This window comes from Sceloporus undulatus, chromosome 1, assembly GCF_019175285.1.
Source record: "Sceloporus undulatus isolate JIND9_A2432 ecotype Alabama chromosome 1, SceUnd_v1.1, whole genome shotgun sequence".
Taxonomy (NCBI): Eukaryota; Metazoa; Chordata; class Lepidosauria; order Squamata; family Phrynosomatidae; genus Sceloporus; species Sceloporus undulatus.
The window spans coordinates 75317069-75336749 of NC_056522.1; the positions used below are offsets into that span (position 1 = coordinate 75317069).

Sequence of the window (19681 nt, forward strand, 5' to 3'; positions counted from 1 at the left end):
TGGCAGCTTGACACCCTTTTGCTCCTGTGTGTGTGCATGTAATGTGTGCCTTCAGGTTGTGAGCTTCCCTCCCCGCTTTAACTCTTGTCTGGCTCTTTGCTATGGAATTCTGGGAGTTGTTTGCTTTCTTTTCTGTGGTGCTCCAAATAGAGGAGCTTTTGTGGGTTCCCTCTTTGAGGGAAGGAGGAGAAGGTCCTGGGCATCCCTGCCATCCCTGCCTCCTGCAGGCTGCAAGCACAGGAGCCCCGCTGGACATGACACCAGAGGCCCCCCGCAGAAGCAGCCAGACCCTCTCCCTCTTGCTCTCTGCCCTGGTCCCCTCTTCCTTGAGGGAAGGAGGAGCTCCATGGAGGTCCCTTCAAGCCGAAGGAAAGCAAGTTGCCAGGGAGGGGACTGGGCCAAGGGCAGAGCCCCGGCAGCCATAGCAGCTCTTTAAACCGGTTAGAAAAGAAGAGTCCTCTGCTGTCATCCCATTTCCCCTTTTTGGCAGCTTGACACCCTTTTGCTCCTGTGTGTGTGCATGTAATGTGTGCCTTCAGGTTGTGAGCTTCCCTCCCCGCTTTAACTCTTGTCTGGCTCTTTGCTATGGAATTCTGGGAGTTTTTTTGCTTGCTTTTGTGTGGTGCTCCAAACAGAGGAGCTTTTGTGGGTTCCCTCCTGGAGGGAAGGAGGAGAAGGTCCTGGGCATCCCTGCCTCCTGCATTGTGACAGCACAGGAGCCCCACTGGACATGACACTAGAGACCCCCGGAGAAGCAGCCAGACCCTTTCCCTCTTGCTCTCTGCTCTGGTCTCTTCTTTCCCTGCTTTCCTCTTCTCTTCCTTGTCCCACCTTTCCTCCCTTCCCTCCCTCCTTCTTTCCCCCCTCACACACACACACCTTCCCTCACTGCAGTCGCTCGCCTGCCTGCCTCCCTCCCTGCCTGTCATTCTTTCAGCCAATCAGAAGACAGAGGAATGAGGGAACGGATTTGAGAACGGATAAGAATACCGCACACACTTCTCTTGGAACGTTTTCATCACGTTTCAGCTCTCTGGGAACACATTCAGAACACATTCAAATCCGTTCCCTCCTGGAACACATTTGGAACACATTTAAGCGTTCTGAGAACCCGATTGGAACACATACGTGCGGTATTCTCAAATGCGTTCCGTTCTCATCACGTGATCAGAACGTTCTCAGAACGCAGTGCGAATGGAATTCGAAGTTACACATTTCCAGCAGTTTGAATAAATTTCTTTCTGAGAACCAGTTTTACTCTTAGTCTGATAGTTATTAAGAGCTTATTACACTTTCCCTAATTGTATAAGTTACTTAATACCCCTGTTCAATAATTCATAAAAATAACATATTTCTTATAGTATCTCAAAGAACCATTTTTTAATTTGACCATGCAAACAACTATATAATGAAATATACTTGTTCCTTATAATGTTAAATCTGAGCAGAAATTCTCACCTCTCCATCCTCGAATAGCTCTTGTAATGCTGTCAGTCCTACTTCCTTGGAGTATATTGTTATGTGATTGCCTTTGATCTAATTCTATATTGTCATCTTACTGCTGGGGGGGGGGGATCCTGGACTGAGGTTATTTTTAAATCTTTGCCATTTGAAAAAAAGGACATTAGTGTGGAATACCTCCGAATGAATAATTTCATAACTGTAGCTACATAACTTGTAGTCATGTAGCTACACGTACACCTGATACAACTTACTCTGTTGGTGTGATCTCCCATATACTTCCTACAATAAGCTGAGGTAGCTTTATTTTTCCCCCAGAAAATTGTAGGAATTTCAAATAAACTTTTACAACATTTCTGAAACAAATTAACTATCTTATCAGTCTGAATTATCACTATATGATCCCTCTTTGTTTGATTTATTATGTTATTTCACTGCTCCTTTTTTGTATATACAGTCGCCCCTCCTCACTCACGGATCTGGGATCCGCGACCTTGAAAATCTGCAGAGGGGCAACCTCTGCTATGGGGCTTGAATATGCGAAAGCCTTTTTGCAGGGTGTGTGTATCCGGAACAAACCCCCTCAAAAACGGAGGGCCAACTGTATATATTTTATTAATTTACTAAATTATATATTCATAGTTCTCATATGATGAGTCTCATAACAGGTATACAAATATTCCATCTTATTCAGTAAGTTCAATGTCCAAAATATATAAATAAACTTCCTCAGTTTACCTGACATTAGGAGCTTTATGCTTCAAATGAGATAATGTACCTTTGTCAAATTTTCATCTATATCTTAAAAAGATTCCTTCAACTCATAATCAAAATTCTAGTTTCTTTTTTCTATATACGTATTTCATATTGTTTTAATAATTTAACCCTTAATTGCTTTGCTACTGCCATATTTTTTCCCCCTTTTTTTGCAAATCTCTAATACGGGAAACCATCCCTTTTCTACTTTTTCTGTGTTCTTATGATTCAACCAAGAGGTTAATTTAGCTTTCTCTTGCATGTCAAAAAGTTTCATCAGCCAGTCATCTATCCCTGGAAGATTAACTCTTTCCCATACTTGACTATTTCTCCTTTCTGCTAGGCTGCCAGTAATTGACAAAATATTACCCTTTTCAGAAAGATGGTGTTTCAGAAATGCTAACCATTTCTTAATTTTGTCAAAATTTAAAGACAGGGAAGTAGCAAGGGCTAGTTTTTATCTCTGTGGTGGGCTGTGCTACTGTGTTTTTGTGTATACATAAATTCAACCTAGATTATAAAAAATGAAATAGTTAAAGATTTCCCATACCTTGGATCAAACGTTGATCACAATGGAGACTGCAGTCAAGAAATAAGAAGGCTAGGAATGGGAAGGGCAGCCATGAAAAAAAAATAGACAAGATCCTAAAGTGTAAAAATATACAACTAAGCTCTAATGTTACAATCATACAAACCATTATATCTCCCAACACCACATATGGGTGTGAGAACTGGACAGTTAAGAAAGTGAATAAGAAGAAAATCAACTCATTTGAGGTGGGGTGCTGGAGAAGAGTGCTGAGGATGCCATGGACCACCAAAAAAGGCAAACAAATGAGTCCTTCAACACATCAAGCCTGAACTCTCCGTAGAAGCCAAGATGAGGAAACCGAGGCTGTCATACTTTGGTCACATCGTTGAGAGGGCATGACTCACTAGAAAAAAATAATGCTAGGGAAGGTAGAGGGTAGAAGAAGGAGAGGAAGACCACATACCAGATGGACAGACTCAATCAGGGAGGCCATGAGCCTGAATCTACAGGACCTAAGCAAACCAGTGAATGATAGGAGGTCTTGGAGATGTCTCATCTACAGGGTCACTATGAGTTGGGGCCATACTAGAGGGCTGTTAACAACAACTGTCAAATGATCTTACATATGACAGCCATTTGCCAGGCAAATACATCTGAGATAGATAGATAGATAGATAGATAGATAGATAGATAGATAGATGAGTCATATGGTGTAGTGGTTTGAGTACATTGAACCAGAAATCAGGAAAAAACCAGGGCTTGAATCTCCACTCAGCTATGGAAGCCTTGGGCAAGTCACACACTCTCAGCATCAGAGAAAGGTAGTAGCAAACCCCTCTGAACAAGTCTTGCCAAGAAAACCTTGAGGTAGGGTTGCCATGAATCAGAAACAACTTAAAGGCATTACAAAGATAGATGATAGATAGATAGATAGATAGATAATAATAATAATATTTATAATAATAATAATAATAATAATAATTTTTTTTATAATAATAATAATATTTATTTGTATACCACCCTCTGGCAAACCAATCCGGGCGGTTAACAACAGTAAAATATAAAATATGACAATTAAAAACACTTTATCCCTCCCCCCCTTAAGACAGTATTAAATAGTATAACGTATTAAAAATACAATATCAAGGATAAAAACAGCAATTAAAACTAAAAACTAAAAACCCTGATATCCCTCTGTTGATCCTCAACCATCTCTAAGATGGGGCCACGGGAGGAATGAGGGAATCAGGGAACCTGGGCCGGGATGGTTAATCTGGAAAGGCCTGCCGGAAGAGATCCGTCTTGACCGCTTTTTTAAAGCTGTCTAATGTTGTTATCTGACGGATCTCATCCGGCAGGTCGTTCCAGAGTTTGGGGGCGACAGCAGAGAACGCCCTCTGGGAGGTCGCCGCAAGCCTAGATTTTAGAGGCTGCAGCAAGTTCCTCCCAGAGGACCGGAGAGCGCGGGGAGGATTGTAGGGGAGGAGGCGGTCTCTAAGATAGTTTGGACCCAAGCCATTTAGGGCTTTAAAGGTGATAACCAACACCTTGTACTGGGCCCGGAAGCTGATAGGCAGCCAGTGGAGGGACCTCAAAACCGGAGTAATGTGGTCCCTCCTAGATGTACCTGACACAAGCCTGGCTGCCATGTTTTGAACCAGCTGTAATTTCCGAGTCAAGCACAGGGGTAGCCCCATGTAGAGTGCATTACAGAAATCAAGGCGTGAGGTTACCAGTGCGTGCACAACCGTCTCGAGATCCCTTACTTCCAGAAAAGGGCGCAGCTGGCGTATCAGCCGAAGCTGATAACAGGCACTCCTGACCGTCGCATTTACCTGATTTGTCATCAGGAGCGACGAGTCAAGGAGCACCCCCAGACTGCGAACACAGTCGCTGGAGGAGAGTGTGACCCCATCCAGGACTGGAGGTTGCAACCCAATTCTTGGTTTCGGGGGCCGCTACCATGAGCACCTCCGTCTTGTCTGGATTCAGTTTCAATCTGTTTTTCCTCATCCAGCCCATTACCGCCTGAAGACATTCATTGAGAGAAGAGATGCCATCGGAATTCGAGGCCGACGAACGAGATACGGAGAAATAGATTTGGGTGTCATCAGCGTACTGATAACACCCAGCACCATAACTCCGTATTATCTCACCCAGCGGCTTCATATAGATGTTAAATAACATCGGGGACAAAATAGCCCCCTGAGGAACCCCACAAGTGAGGTACCTCTTACTGGAGCTACAGTCCCCGAGTAGCACCCTCTGAGACCTGCCCGAGAGGAAGGACCGGAACCACTGCAAAGCAGTGCCCCCAATACCTAACCCCTTCAGGCGGTCCAAGAGGATGCCGTGATCTATAGTATCAAAAGCCGCTGAGAGGTCTAAGAGCACCAACAGGGTCACACTCCCCCTGTCAATGCTCAGACGCAGATCGTCGGTCAAGGCAACCATGGCAGTCTCAACCCCAAAGCCTGTCCTAAAGCCAGTTTGAAATGGGTCTAGATAATCGGCTTCATCCAAGACAGCTTGGAGCTGAAGGGCAACCGCCCTCTCGATCACCTTGCTCAAAAATGGCAGCAATGACACCGGCCTATAATTCTTCATATCCAGGGGGTCCAGGGAAGGTTTTTTCAGGAGCGGCCTAACCGCCGCTTCCTTTAAACAAGATGGAACATGTCCTTCCCTGAAGGATGCACCGATGATATCCGTGAGGAATCTCATCAATGCATCCCCCCCCTGGACGGCCAGCCATGATGGGCAAGGGTCAAGAGGGCAAGTTGTCTTCCTCACCTTACCAAGCAGCTTGTCCACGTCATCTATCTAGATAGATAGATAGATAGATAAAGAGATATATTCAGGGTGCTTGCAGCCAAGAGATCTATTGTCTTTCAGAGGATGAAAATATAAGAAACCGTTGCAGATGGTGGTTCTCTTTATGAATAATAAAGCAATAGATGTGTTTTGCAATAGAGTACATGTTCATTTGTCGTATTTTCCTGTGGGTTTGATAACTGTTTTCATGTCCTCTTAAACAGCACGCAGTGTTCCCTATTTTGAGTCATCTGCTTTGAGGGAAATACAACCAAATGTGGTATTACCCAATATTACAGAGAGCAGCTGACAAATGACTAGTAGTGTAAATTTATAATCTTGCTTTCTTTCCCATAGTCAGTTCTTGCCCCAAACAATTAGAGTTTCATAGGCCACAAAAATAGCAGATTTCACTCTTGAAAAAAATAGGACTACGGACTAGTTGTGCTAAGGATTCCTTGGCAGTTTTATAGGCTGAATACAAATAACCATTTCAGTGCATTTTTTTTAAAAAAGAGGTACATTTTAAACTGTTGTTGCCATCATCACCTTCAGCATATTAGTGAGTCTCTGAATGAGAGAGTTCCAAGAGCCCCAGTAACCAACTGTTTTGGGCAGATCTTACAGACTCAGGGCTGTGGCTTTTTGATGGAGTCAATTTACCAGTAATATGGTCTTCTTTTCCTACTGTCTTTCACTTTGCCAAGCATTACCTCCCCCCCCCCAGTTTGTCACATTACCTTATTATATGTCCAAAGAATGACAACCTTAGTTTTAGTTTAAAGACACTGCTTAAACACTGTTCAAACATAATCCAGCTAAAATCAAACACTCTTGAATTGATATTGAGTGCTACACCTGCTTAAATGAGAGTAAACTGTTGAATGCACTCCTGAAGGAGGCTCCTTCAGGTAAGTGAGAGTGATGCTAGTCACCCTTTCCCACTAGACTGGAAGTGACCCTTACTTCCAATAGTGAGAATAATGCTAGTGACCCTTTCACAGTGCACAGTTACATCACTGTGATTCCATCTTAGGTGACATGGTTCCACCTATGGAATCCTGGAATTTGGAGTTTAGAGAGTGATATTTAGAAATCTCAGCCAGAAACCTCCAGTGCCTCCTAAAACTATAGCACATTTCATAAGATGTTACCATGGCATTTAAGGTGAAATTATAGCACTATAATTGGGTAGTAAGAAAAGACCCCTTGTGAGATCTATTAACAAAGAATGCAAGCTTCTGCGAACAGGGACAGAACTGAGCAGCTTTCTGTATCAGGACTAACACTGAGTGGTCATTGTATTGATAATACTTTTAGCAGAGTGCTATGGAATTTCTCTTTTGACAATTAGGATGTGGCTTTGACTATTGCATTAAGGATTGACTTCAAGGGCCAAATTGTCACTTGGCAAATGTTTAGGTTAATAAAATAAAAATGCCAGCGTAACTTCTAACTTGGGTAATTGCAGTAAAATAGTAAGGTTACAGTCAAAGTATAATATAATAGTACATTTACAGAGACTTGCACTGTACTGTGTGAATGAGAAAAGTGTTGTAGTCAATTTTTCTGTTCATTGTAGATGCTTAAAATACAGTCTTGTAATAACAATGTGCATTTCATTTATCCAGATAGTTATATAGTCCAATGAAATTAGCACTATTTTGAACAGAATGCTAAAAATTGTAAGGCACACTCATTTGATAGCCACAATAAGCATGTAGCAAGCACTTCCAATGCTGTTTTAAACCCTATTCCAGTTTTCTGACTGAGATAATAATAATAATAATAATAATTATTATTATTATTATTATTATTATTATTATTATTATTATTATTATTATTATTATTTATAAACCACTTTTCCAAAATTTGATCAAAGCGATGTACAACACAAAACAAAATACTCTAAAGCAATTTGTGTGCCTGTTTACCGTATATACTCAACAATAAGAGGACAAGATCAAAATTCAAAACGACCTGAATAGACTAGAAAGCTGGGCCAAAGCTAACAAAATGAAATTCAACACAGAGAAATGTAAGGTACTGCACTTAGGGTGGAAAAATGCACAAATATAGGATGGGGGGACACCTAGCTGAACGAAACTACTTGTGAAAGGGATCTAGGAGTCCAAGTAGACCACAAATTGAACATGAGTCAACAGTGTGATGCAGCAGCTAACAAGGCCAATGCGATTTTAGGCTGCATCAATAGAAGTATAGTGTCTAGATCAAGGGAAGTAATAGTGCCACTATATTCTGCTTTGATCAGGCCCCACCTGGAATATTGTGTCCAGTTCTGGGCACCACAATTCAAAAAGGACATTGAGAAACTGGAGCATATCCAAAGGAGGGCAACTAAAATGGTGAAGGGTCTGGAAACCATGTCCTATGAAGAACAACTTAGGGATCTGGGGATGTTTACCCTGGAGAAAAGAAAGTTAAGAAGTGATATGATAGCCCTGTTTAAATATTTGAAGGGTTGTCATACTGAGGAGGGAGCATGCTTGTTTTCTGCTGCTCCAGAGAACAGGACCCAGAGCAATGGATGCAAGCTGCAGGAAAAGAGATTCCACCTCAACATTAGAAGGAACTTCCTGACAGTAAGGGCTGTTCGACAGTCGAACACACTCCCCGGAGTGTAGTGGAATCTCCTTCTTTGGAGGTCTTTAAGCAGAGGCTGGATGGCCATCTGTCGGGATGCTTTGATTGAGATTTCCTGCATGGCAGGGGGTTGGACTGGATAGCCCTTGTGGTCTCTTCCAACTCTACGATTCTATGATTCTATAAGTTGACCTCATGTATAAGTCGAGGGCAGGTTTTTGGGCCAAAATTTCAAATTCTGAAATGACCTGTGGATAAGTCAGGGGCATGAAGCAAAGGATTTAAAGGATGAAGCAAAGTAAAACAATGCAAAAGTGCTTACAAAATTCCAGCAGGCATAACTGTGTGTGTTAACACTAAAGGCTGGATGGATGAGAGAATAGATGGGAGGGTCAGTGCTTCCAGGACAGATACGATCTTGCCTTTCACCAGGGGATGGCTCCTCTTTAAATAGGATTTAAAATACATTACTTACATTGACCCGTGGATCAACTTAGTCAACTTAGCTTTTTGGGGTTAATTTTTTGACTAAAATTGCTAGACTTATACATGAGTATATAGAATATGTAGTTCACTGTATTACTTCCACAGATGTCTCATCAGTTTCAGAATAGGGAAGGTTTCAGGTGGCAGACAGTTTTTAACTCAGTGGGCACATTCACATGACCCAGTATGTTTATGTACAGTTTAGGGTATATTTATGCAACATGGTAAGAAATCCACAACAACCTTGGAATGTTGTATATGAGAAAGATCATAGAATCATAGAGCTGGAAGAGACTGCAAGGGCCATCCAGTCCAACCCCATTCTGCCATGCAGGAAATCTAAATCAAAGCATCCCCAACAGATGTCCATCCAGCCTCTGTTTAAAAACCTCTAAGGAAGGAGATTCCACTACACTCTGCTGTTTTCCTCTCCATTCCTGGACCACGCCTTTTGACTGGGAGACGAGATGATATGATAACCTTGCAGCCATCTCTTTCAACTTCCTACCCAAAGCCTCATAATCCTTTATGATATTCTGAAGGCTGTGCCTTGCAGTATCATTGGTTCCCTCATGAACCAAAAGAAAGGAGTGACGGTCAGTAGACTTGAAAAGTATTGTCAGCCTCTCTGTCACATCACGGATCTTTGCCCCAGGGAGACAGCACATCTCCCGAGACATCTTGTCAGGCCCAAAAACCACTGGTTCAGTGCCTCTCTGCAAAGAGTCCCCCATGACCACCACACGCCTCCTCCGAGGCCTAGCAGCGGCTGCTCCCTTTGCTGGTTCTCCCAGGGTCCCCTACTCTGTCCCTGCTGCTGTTCTGCATCATCCCTGATAATAGAGAGAGAGTCAAATAGATTCTGTAGCTCCAAGCTCACAGAACGTTCCCTGGTTTTCCTATTTCTGTGTGTGACATTCCTCGAACTAACTTCTTCTGTTGTATGTGAAGTGACCTCCTCCTCCTCAGCAACTTCCTCTGTGTGTTTTCCATTCAGGACCATCTGGTCTGTACTGGTCAGGAAAACCTCTTGCTCCCTATGATGCTGAAGTTTAGCTACCTGGGCCTCCAGCTGCTGTACTTTCTCTTCTAAGAGGGCTACCACTTGGTGCAGGTGAAGTTCCCCACATCTGTGGGCAAGAAGACAAACATCCCACAAGTGTTTCAGGTGACTGCAGCAGGTCCTTCAGTGTCCATACTGAAAAGTCTTAAGGAGGCACTGAACAAGACTGTGGGCTTCCCCTGCTAAACATCAGTGTAAATAACCCCTGTGGGCCTGGCCTTTGTCACCAAACTCTGTTAAAGGGCTCAATCAACTGGGATTATAGTTATGTACAGAGCTCCTGGCTACTAGCTAGTTCCAAATTCAAGTCTCTGACTCACTTCCTCTGAGCAAGTCCCCACAAGCCCCTTAAGGGAGTAGTGAACAGAAAAGTGTAAAATTGAAGGAGATGTCCTCCAGCACTGTGCATAGGTGACCTTCTCCTCTGTACTCCAAACCCTCCTTGACTATAAAAAATAAAAATGAATGTGAAAAGAAAAGAAAAGAAAAGAAAATTTGTGCGACATTAGGTGTGCACCTCTACCAGCAGTTCTGTAGAATGAGGCTTCTAGCTCCTCCTCCTCCCACTTTAAAATTTTAAGCTCTTACCCAAGCAAAGTGGACACAGAAAACCAGGCTCCCCTTTATGATGCTGGTGTGGACTACCTAATTGCTCCTACTTGAAATGGGAGTAGCTAAATGTACCACAGAGCTTTGCTACATAGTTTCTTTAGCTTGTCATGTGAACACAAGCAAACTTGCCACTGTGGTTTGTTTCTCTCCCAACAAATCAGATGCATAATCCACAAATAAACAAAACAAAAAACTCCCACCCTTCTTTGGTTTATATTAAGAGCGAAACAAATCTTGATAAAACGTGATAAATTGTTTGCTCAACTGCTTACAGGTCAAACAGGAGGAATCAGGCAACATGTGTTTGCATGCTGTTTGTGCATGGCTTGTGGGTCCATGTTTTACTATGTTATGTGAGTGAAGAGAAAACATCCATTCTTTGCAGAAGAAGGAATGTTAAGATTAGATTTTGTTGGTATGGTTTGTCATCTGAACTCCTCTAAATTTTTAAAACACCATAACCTGGATTATTTAATTTAATTGTAAAGGCTGATGAATGGCAGAATCTGCTATTAGCAGTGCCATCACTAGCGGTTGCAGAGGGTTATGGCCTGCACTGGGTGACATCTCAAAAGAGAGGTGACACCTGGTTGGACCCTTTTCCTACTACACCCCTCCTAGCTTCATAGTGGCAATGGAGGTGGTGGTTTCCACATGAGGAGGCCTCTGCCATGACAGCGGAGGAGAGGCCTGAGTGTGTCTCTTCTGTCTTTGCTGTGATGGCAGAGGCTCCCTGATAGCCCCTTCCACTGAGTGGCATTAAGGGTAGGGATGCCATTGGCTATTAGGATAAGAACTTGAACTTTATGAGTTTGGGTTCTTTTAAAGTACTGAGATTCTTGTTTCTGAATGTAAGTGTGTGCATGTGTACATGCTTCTGGGTGGATACACATGCAACACATGTCTTTATCCAGTTCTAAATTCAGAGAGGGTGAAGAAATACATGAATAATTCATTCTTTAGAAGGAAAGCTGTGGGTTTTGAATGAAGACTCTTTCCTCCTGGGCTTACTAAAGTAAAACTGGAAAAGGAAAAAGATACATATTTACTTGAAGTTTAATCAGGACTCTATGTTAATTTCCATTATAGAAATACCGCACATATGATTAATTCAAGTATACTTTACTTGACTGATCTTTGATTTTTTTTTTCCTGCAGGTATTTCTAGTGAGGAAAATCAAAGGATCTGATTCTGGGCAGCTCTATGCAATGAAGGTACTCAAGAAGGCAACTCTGAAAGGTGAGAAGACAAAATTAGCTTGAAGCACATGCACAATATGTTCTATTATCATTAATAAGCAAAATATGTGATTATATTTGATACTGTTGCTCATGGTCTTATGGCATAAAGCAAGAAATGATTCTACATATTATAGTCTAGGTTGGACCTCATATTCCTCTGGATCAAAAAAGATAGGTATTCATTAATTAATTGGTTCAATTACAGACAATTAAGAGAATGATCCAAAGCCAATAATGCAAACCAAGGAATTGAGGAAGAAGAAAATGAACTAGATAAAATTCTACTTAATGGCAAAGAAAAATTGATTAGAAAAAAGTTTTACTCAATTTAGACCAGGAAATGGAAACAATTAAAAATACAATGGTGCAATGGATGCAAAATATAGGACACCCAATAGAACTCAAAAAATGGGAAAACATTTGGACTAAAATTTGGAAATACACAAAATTTTTACAAAATGTATTTAAGATGGTATATTACCCCAGAAAAATTGGCAAAAATCTACAAAAAGAGCTCAGATCTTTGCTGGAAATGTAATAAAGAACCAGGAACATTTTACCACTGTTGGCGGTCATGTGGTAAAGCTAAACAGTACTGGAAAAGCATAAATAAAATAATGGAAAATATCTTGGGGGGGGGAATTCAGCTAAACCCTGATTTTTTTTTGTTTTGTTAAATATGTGGGATACACAAATAGAAAAAAAAAAACCATGAAAAATATGCTTTTACATGACCACCACAGTGCATATAACTTTCACACAAAATTGGAAATCCAATAGCTTGGTTAACAAAATTGTACAACGCATTAGAAATGGATATACTCTCACAAATATTGGCCTTAGAATGAATAGAAAAAACACAGAAAGAATGGGAACCAGTGTTAAAATATATGGAGTCCAGGAAGAACAATTGAAAAAGGAATAAAGAGAATAGGGCATCAAACATGAGAATAAGAAAATTATGTAATTATAGTACCGGGTTGTTAAAAGGATGATGAATGGAGGGAAAATGAAAGGGAGAATTTAAAGAGGCAATCTTAATTAAGGATAAAAGCTTTTAGGTCTGATAAATTTTTGGTGTTAAATACATAACATAAAAAACAAAAGATTATAATTTAGATTATAAACTATGATAATAGTAGCAAAGATATGAATAGAAATATAGGATATTAGAATAAGTAGGAAGAAAGGGGGGAAAAGCGGATATTAAGGAAATCCATTGATCGAGGAAGGAAGAAACTGTCGAGATTTGAGGAGGAAGTCGAGTAAATGAGAAGTGTTGAATGAAGGTTCAAGAATGTTATTTAGAAGGTAAGAGTGGGGATTGAAGTGGTATCCGAAGAATGTAAGAGGTTGAGAAGTTAGAGTGAGTCGAGAGAAGAGGGAATTGGTAAGTTGGATGACGTAGGAAGAAGGTTTATGAGAAAACGAGGAGAAGATGAAGACAGAAAAGGGTCATGATCAAGAGGATTGAAGAAGAAGAAGAAACAACTACAACCCAACCACTAGAATTCAAAACGGACAGAGACTCAGACAATTGACATATGACCTGTTTTACATGTAACATGTAAACAAACAAGTAAATGTAAGAATTGATGTTTTTATGTTTTTTTAACCAATATTTTTTTTTTAAAAGATAGGTATTCATAAAAATAGGCTAGCCTTACAGCCTCTGTTAGATATGGGTAAGGGAGATGAAAATTTGAACACTTAGCAGGCATTTTGAAATCTTCCTTTTCATCTCCTTTTATAGACTTCATTTATAATCTAAATGCCACCCCTTTTGCAGTTATTGCTGCCTGACAGGTGAACAAACAGCATTGATTGCTGGCATGCTATTTAGAATTTCCTCTTTCTCGTTCAGCAGTGGTGGATTTATTCTTACCTTATTATGTACAGAATAGTGGCTATACCCTGTAGTCTTATTCACATATTGCTCACATGAATCCATGCTGAAAGGTATTGCAGGTCCATTTGTTTATCTCTCATCTCAAAATCACACATTTTTTCTGCCCACACCATTGCTGTTGCCATGTTGCAGAACTTCTGCATCAGAGTATTTCCTGTATACATGGACATCAAAATGGCATGGTAGATTATTGCACACCCAAATAAAGTGTCTGTTCCCTGATGGGATAAGGTCGCATTACAGGTTGCTATCAGGTGTTGTCACACACCAAAACACAGCTGATGGCACAGAGTGAATACAACCCGTCTCCCAGCTGCTTGTAGCCGACAGATGTTCAACTACAGAAGCTTCTCATTCTTGAAAATCAGCAGGCTAAGCACAGCTTGGAGATGGCCTGCCCGCAGGTTGCAATCTCCTGACAGCATCAGTGATATTTTGGTGTGATAACACCTAATAGCAACCCATAACGTCACCTTATCCTGTTGGGGAAAGGATGCTTTATTTGGCCGTGCGATAATCTTCTACATTGATACTATTGCATTTTGGGCATATTATGAGATGACATGACTCATAACAAAAGACAACAATGTTTGATAAAGTGGAAGTCAGAAGGAAAAGAGAAGGACCACATAACATGTAGATAGTTTCAGTCAAGGAAGCCAAACTTTGAGTTTGCAAGACCTTAGCTGCTCTGAAAACAACAGGGGTTCTTGAAGATCTCTGATTCATAAGGTCACCATAAGTCAAAGCCAATGTGATGGAAATTAAAAACAATATGTGAGCTTTGTGGCCATGAAGATGAAGGAAGCTGTAAGAAATGTAGGCATTGACTAGAGGAAGTATGGTGTTAACATTAACAAGCAGGTTTTTTTGTTTTTGTTTTGTAGTAACATTAAAATTTGTTTTGCTGTATTGAGCTGTTTGTAAGGATTTAACCAACCAGAATGACGAAGCTCAGTAGAGATATGCTGGAAGCTTGACTTTTTGTTCTATAGTACATAGCATGCTATGAGGAAACTGTTAAATTACAGCTGGCACTTTTGTACCAGAAAGTATGTAAGTATTTTTTGTGCCAAAATGGCTAGAAAAGGAAAACAAGAAAGGGTTTATACACGCAGAGGAACACAAATAAGTTGGGCAGGGGAGGGTTGTCCAAAAACTTCGCTTCCAAAATCAGATGGGATCTGGTGTGTTTAGGCCTGCACTTTTCCTTTAAGCTGAGATCATGAATAAGTGCAAGACCATTCTTGTTTCTTTTCTTTCTATTGCATCTAGAAATGCTCACACCTCTTTACCTGTCTTATTTTCTCTGCCTCTTTGACATATTTAAAAATGCCACACTTTTAGTTAAGTGCCCACTTAGGAAATAACAGTGCCCTTACGTTTGTGACTTTGCATAAGGAAATGTATGTGAATACCTACAGTATTCATGTCCTTGTGTGTAAAATGTATACATAAAGTGGCTAATAAATATCAGACTGCCTTGTACCAGCTTTACATTACAGGTTTAGGACTTTTAAGTACCAAACTGCAGGTCTGCTATAGAAAGAAGGACAAAGGAAAAATACTTCTTCTTTTCTTTGCCAAAATGATGGGGATTCTCATGATTCCATTATTCTCTTCACTGCCTGAAGATATAGTTGCATTGTGTATGAATAATAGTCAGGTGGCACAGCCAAGAAAACCCACATACTGACTTTGACCAGGGGTGGGAATTCAGTTTTGGAGAAAAATAGAGTGGTACTCTGTGTATTGTAGATACTATAACTCAGCCTGAGTAACAAAGATAATATTGTTAGCCCTTACAGCAAATCAAGTGAGGTTCTGTTTCCCCTTTTATTCTGGTTAATCACTGAAGTTCAGAGAGAGGTCACTGAGTCAGTTCATGTGCTTTGTTTTTTTCTCACCACAGAGTATGTGAACCAAGAAATTAATTTCCTAATTGCTTAATATGCATTAATAATTTTCTCCTCACTATTATGAGGTTTATTTATAGAAGTAGTGAGATTAGTTTAGCATACCAGTGCATGGTGGAGTATTTGTGTTGTGTGCATAAATGTAAATAAACAACAGAAAACATAGTATTTTCCAGCGTATAAGACGACTGGGTGTATAAGACGACCCCCAACTTTTCTTGTTAAAATATAGAGTTTGGGATATACTTGCTGTATAAGACCACCCCTCATCCAAATCCAAGGAGGGAGCATGCTCGTGCCGGCTGTGCTCCCTTGTGACCTCTGCGGAGGCCTCGGCCTCCTCAGAGGCCAGGAAGGAGGGAGCAGCCCAGCCGCGATCACGGGGGCCACACGCTCCTTCCAGGCCTCTATGGAGGCCTTGGCCTCCTCAGAGGCCAGGAAGGAGGGAGCAACCCGGCTGCGATTGCGGCAATCGCGGGGGCTGCGCGCTCCTTCCAGGCCCCTGCGGAGGACTCAACCTCCTCAGAGGCCAGGAAGGAGGGAGCAGCCCAGCCGTGATCACGGGGGCCACGCGCTCCTTCCAGGCCCCTGTGGAGGACTCAGCCTCCTCAGAGGCCAGGAAGGAGGGAGCAGCCTGGCCGCGATTGTGGGGACCACACACTCCTTCCAGGCCCCTGCGGAGGCCTCGTCATCCTCAGAGGCCTGGAAGGAGGGAGCAGCCCAGCCACCATTGCGGTGATCGCGGGGGCCGCGCCCTCCTTCCAGGCCCCTGTGGAGGACTCAGCCTCCAGAGAGGCCAGGAAGGAGGGAGCAGCCCGGCCGCGATTGCGGGGACCACACACTCCTTCTAGGCCCCTGCGGAGGCCTCGGCCTCCTCACAGGCCAGGAAGGAGGGAGCAGCCCGGCGATGATTGCGGCGATTGCGGGGGTCACACGCTCCTTCCAGGCCCCTGCCGAGGCCTTGGTCTCCTCAGAGGCCTGGAAGGAGGGAGCAGCCCGGCGACGATCGCGGCGATTGCGGGGGTCACGCGCTCCTTCCAGGCCCCTGCGGAGGCCTCGGCCTCCTCAGAGGCCTGGAAGGAGGGAGCAGCCCGGCCGCGATCGCGCTGGCTGCAGAGCTCCCTCCCGGCCTCTACGGAGGCCTGGGCCTGGGAAGGTGGGAGCAGGCCGGGGCTTAACCCGGCATACAAGACGACCCCCAACTTTGAGGAACATTTTCATGGGTTAAAAAGTCATCTTGTATGCCGGAAAATACGATACTTCCTTTGTCTAGACCAGTCTCTGCTTCTCTGTGATGGGGATTGTTGCTTTGTATGAACTTCTCCCGCCCCTCAGATTTTCATTCATTATTGATTCCTTCTGTCCTAAAAAATTCCAAAGTAATCTGGATGGGGATTACTTTATCTGTTTCATGTCTTCCTTATGCTCCATCTTCAAATAATTTTAAAATGCCATTTTCCAATTTTTCTTTAAATCAAGTTGTATCTGTACCATATGTAGTGTCATCTCTTTATTCTTCTACAATTAATTGATTCAAATCCGTTGATTGTGCTTTTGTTTTTGATTTCATAACTGTAGACATTTTAGCTGTTTTGACAGTTCTCAAAAGGTAGAAAATACAGCCAGCCTTTCATATTCACAGATTCTTTATCCACAGATTCAAGCACCCACAACTTGAAAATATTCCTAATCCCCTCCTTGCAATGTGGTGGAAATTCCTTGTTGAAATAGAAAGCTATAGAAAGATGGAGTCACCTTTGAGTTTAAATTTTATAAAAGGGACACGATTTTACTATCCATTGTATTTAATGGGACTTGAACAGCCACAGATTTTGGTATCTACGGGGATTCTAGAATCAAACGCCAGCAGATACTGAGGGCCCACTGTAATTCCTTCTTTGTTGTAGTTAATCCAGTTTACCATTAGATGTACCTGATTCTTTTCACCTGCATCAGGTTAACTTGTATTTTATGCACTATAAACCGGAAGTCAATCTCCTCCATTCATTTTCTCAGACAGCTCAAGTGACATCTTTGCCTTTCTCAGGGAGGGTGAACAATAAGGTAAATAATAAATTCTTTCCCACACTGTAGTGGATTTATCTCTTTCTGAAGATCTGATTCTTTCCAAATCAAGTAACCTGGGTCTTTACATTCCTGGATTCACAGATGGTTAATTTATATTTACTGTCCTTTCTTGCTACTACTTATTATTGCTGTAAAAGAAAGGAAAATCCCTGCTGTCTTCCACTTTCAAACTCATTTACATTTAGGATTGATTTCACTATTTCAGTCATAGGATGCTAGAAACAAAGTATCCCCATCAGCTAGCAAATGTATTTAATTCTTCAGGTTGTTAATTAGGGATGTTAAGAAAATTGAATGCATTGTTAAAGTTAGCTTGGAGGCAGCAGGTGTGATGAACTCTTCTTGGTCTCATCCCTTCCAGCAGTTTTATGGTAGCAATAACACTTGTCATCCTGAAGTGAAATCAGGCACAAATGAAACTCTTCCAAGCCTTGCTTACTAGAGAGGCAATTCCCACCAGTTGGTTTGGTCCCAACCGGTGATCACCACTTCATGTCCCTCTGCAGGGTGGCTATAGGGAGCTGCTGTATAGTGCCATTTCCAACCTCAAAGTCACTACGGCTGCATCCACACTGCAGAGGTAATCCAGTTTGACACCAGTTTAACTGCCATAGCTCAATGCTATGGAATTCTGGGATTTGGAGTTTATTATGACACCAGAACTCTCTTACAGAAAAGGCTAAATGTCTCACAAAACTACACTTCTCAAAATTCCACAGCAGTGAGCCATAGCAGTTAAACTGGTGTCAAACTGAATTCCTTCTTCAGTGTGGATGCAGCCAGAATGCATTATCAATAAAGCAAATTGATGCCTAAATCGAGCAAAGCAAAAATTTATGGGATCTCAATCAAAATTGGGTACACTAGTACTCCTCCTGAGGTACACTCTGTCACCTCTGGGCCTGGTGGGTCAGCATTTGAGTCACTTATACACAGAGTTTAGAGAGTTACTTTTTTGGACTAGAACTCTCAGAATCCCCCAACCAGAATGGTGAGATGATACTACAAGTTGCAGTCCAAACTTTTCCAATCTCTGCTGATGTGCTCCAGGTGGAAGGTATGACACAAAGAACTGACAACTTGTTTATAGCACTGTGAGCTTCCTTTATGTTATCACATCTTCAGCTTTTGGGCCAATTCAGAAACTATGTTGCTGCTCTATAGTTATATCAAAACTTTACAGAAGTGTGCATAATACTTAGGCATGGATTTCTCTTTGGAAAATTGGGAATGGAGGCATTCTGTCATAAGCTTTTCTGAGTTTATAAACTTTTCACTGACAAGTTTGCTTCAAAGGGTTTTCTTTAAAGTCATGTTCTACTGTGGCTCCTGTTTGTGGATTGCCTGTGCTTTGTTTTAAAATGCTGCTTTTACAGATGGATCTCCAATATTGTAGGTTAGTAATCTTTTGAATGAACAATTAATTCAATAAGCCAAAATAGGTTTAATTAGTAACATGGGAGATCTGGTTGTTGTTGGTTTTTTTAAAGATTCTTAGTGACTTACAAGATTTATCACTACCAGCTTGAGTGCACAGCTGTCAAGGAGGAGTAATTGTTACAGTATCTGTCAGTAGAGTTTTTAAAGAGCCTGAGGCTTTCAGTGCTGAAAACTCCTATCCTACTGGCAGTTGTCATTTAAGAGAAAGCAGCAAAGCATAGAGCATTAAAATCAGGATCTTTCTGGTAATGTCACTATCTGCTATATAGAAAGGTAAGAAATGTAATGATAGCTAGTAGTTAATAAAGTGAGTAAACCCCCCAAAAGGAGGGAAGGGAACAACTATCTTTTCCCCCCATCCAGAGTATCACTGAAGCGGATGAATCTGCAAAGTACTGTAATTCATTGTTCTTTGAGTTCACGGTTGTTAAATTTTTCAAATATCCTGTTATTCTGAGTTTCCGTTGTCTCTGTGGGTGGCACCAGTGATATCATCAGCCTGAGCAGCTACACAAGAATCATTTAGGCTTCATGCACAAAATCGTATCCTCATTCAGTGTAATTGATCTGAAATCACTCACATAGCTTATTTTCCTCTTTCCTCCCCATCTCTATCTATCTGGATTGTATGAAAAATTGGTTATATTACCTAAACAGGATGATTGCCCAGTGGTTAGACTAAGACATGGAACATCCAATTTCAAATCTCTTCTCAACAGTGAAGCTAAAGTGGATGATGCCATGCTAATCAGGCACTC

General features: G+C 41.7%; 1 protein-coding gene across 4 annotated transcripts in view; it reads left to right on the plus strand.

Annotated features, from left to right (window-relative positions):
- RPS6KA2 (ribosomal protein S6 kinase A2) overlaps positions 1-19681 on the plus strand; it is a 272415-nt gene that overhangs the window by 162369 nt on the left and 90365 nt on the right. For 3 of the 4 annotated variants that reach the window (XM_042480351.1, XM_042480370.1, XM_042480360.1), the window contains one exon: positions 11487-11568. In XM_042480351.1, coding sequence (XP_042336285.1) covers positions 11487-11568 — 82 coding nt within the window. Of the gene's footprint in view, positions 1-9782; positions 9822-11486; positions 11569-19681 lie in introns of those variants that run through there. The other variant, XM_042480378.1, reaches the window with a different exon arrangement.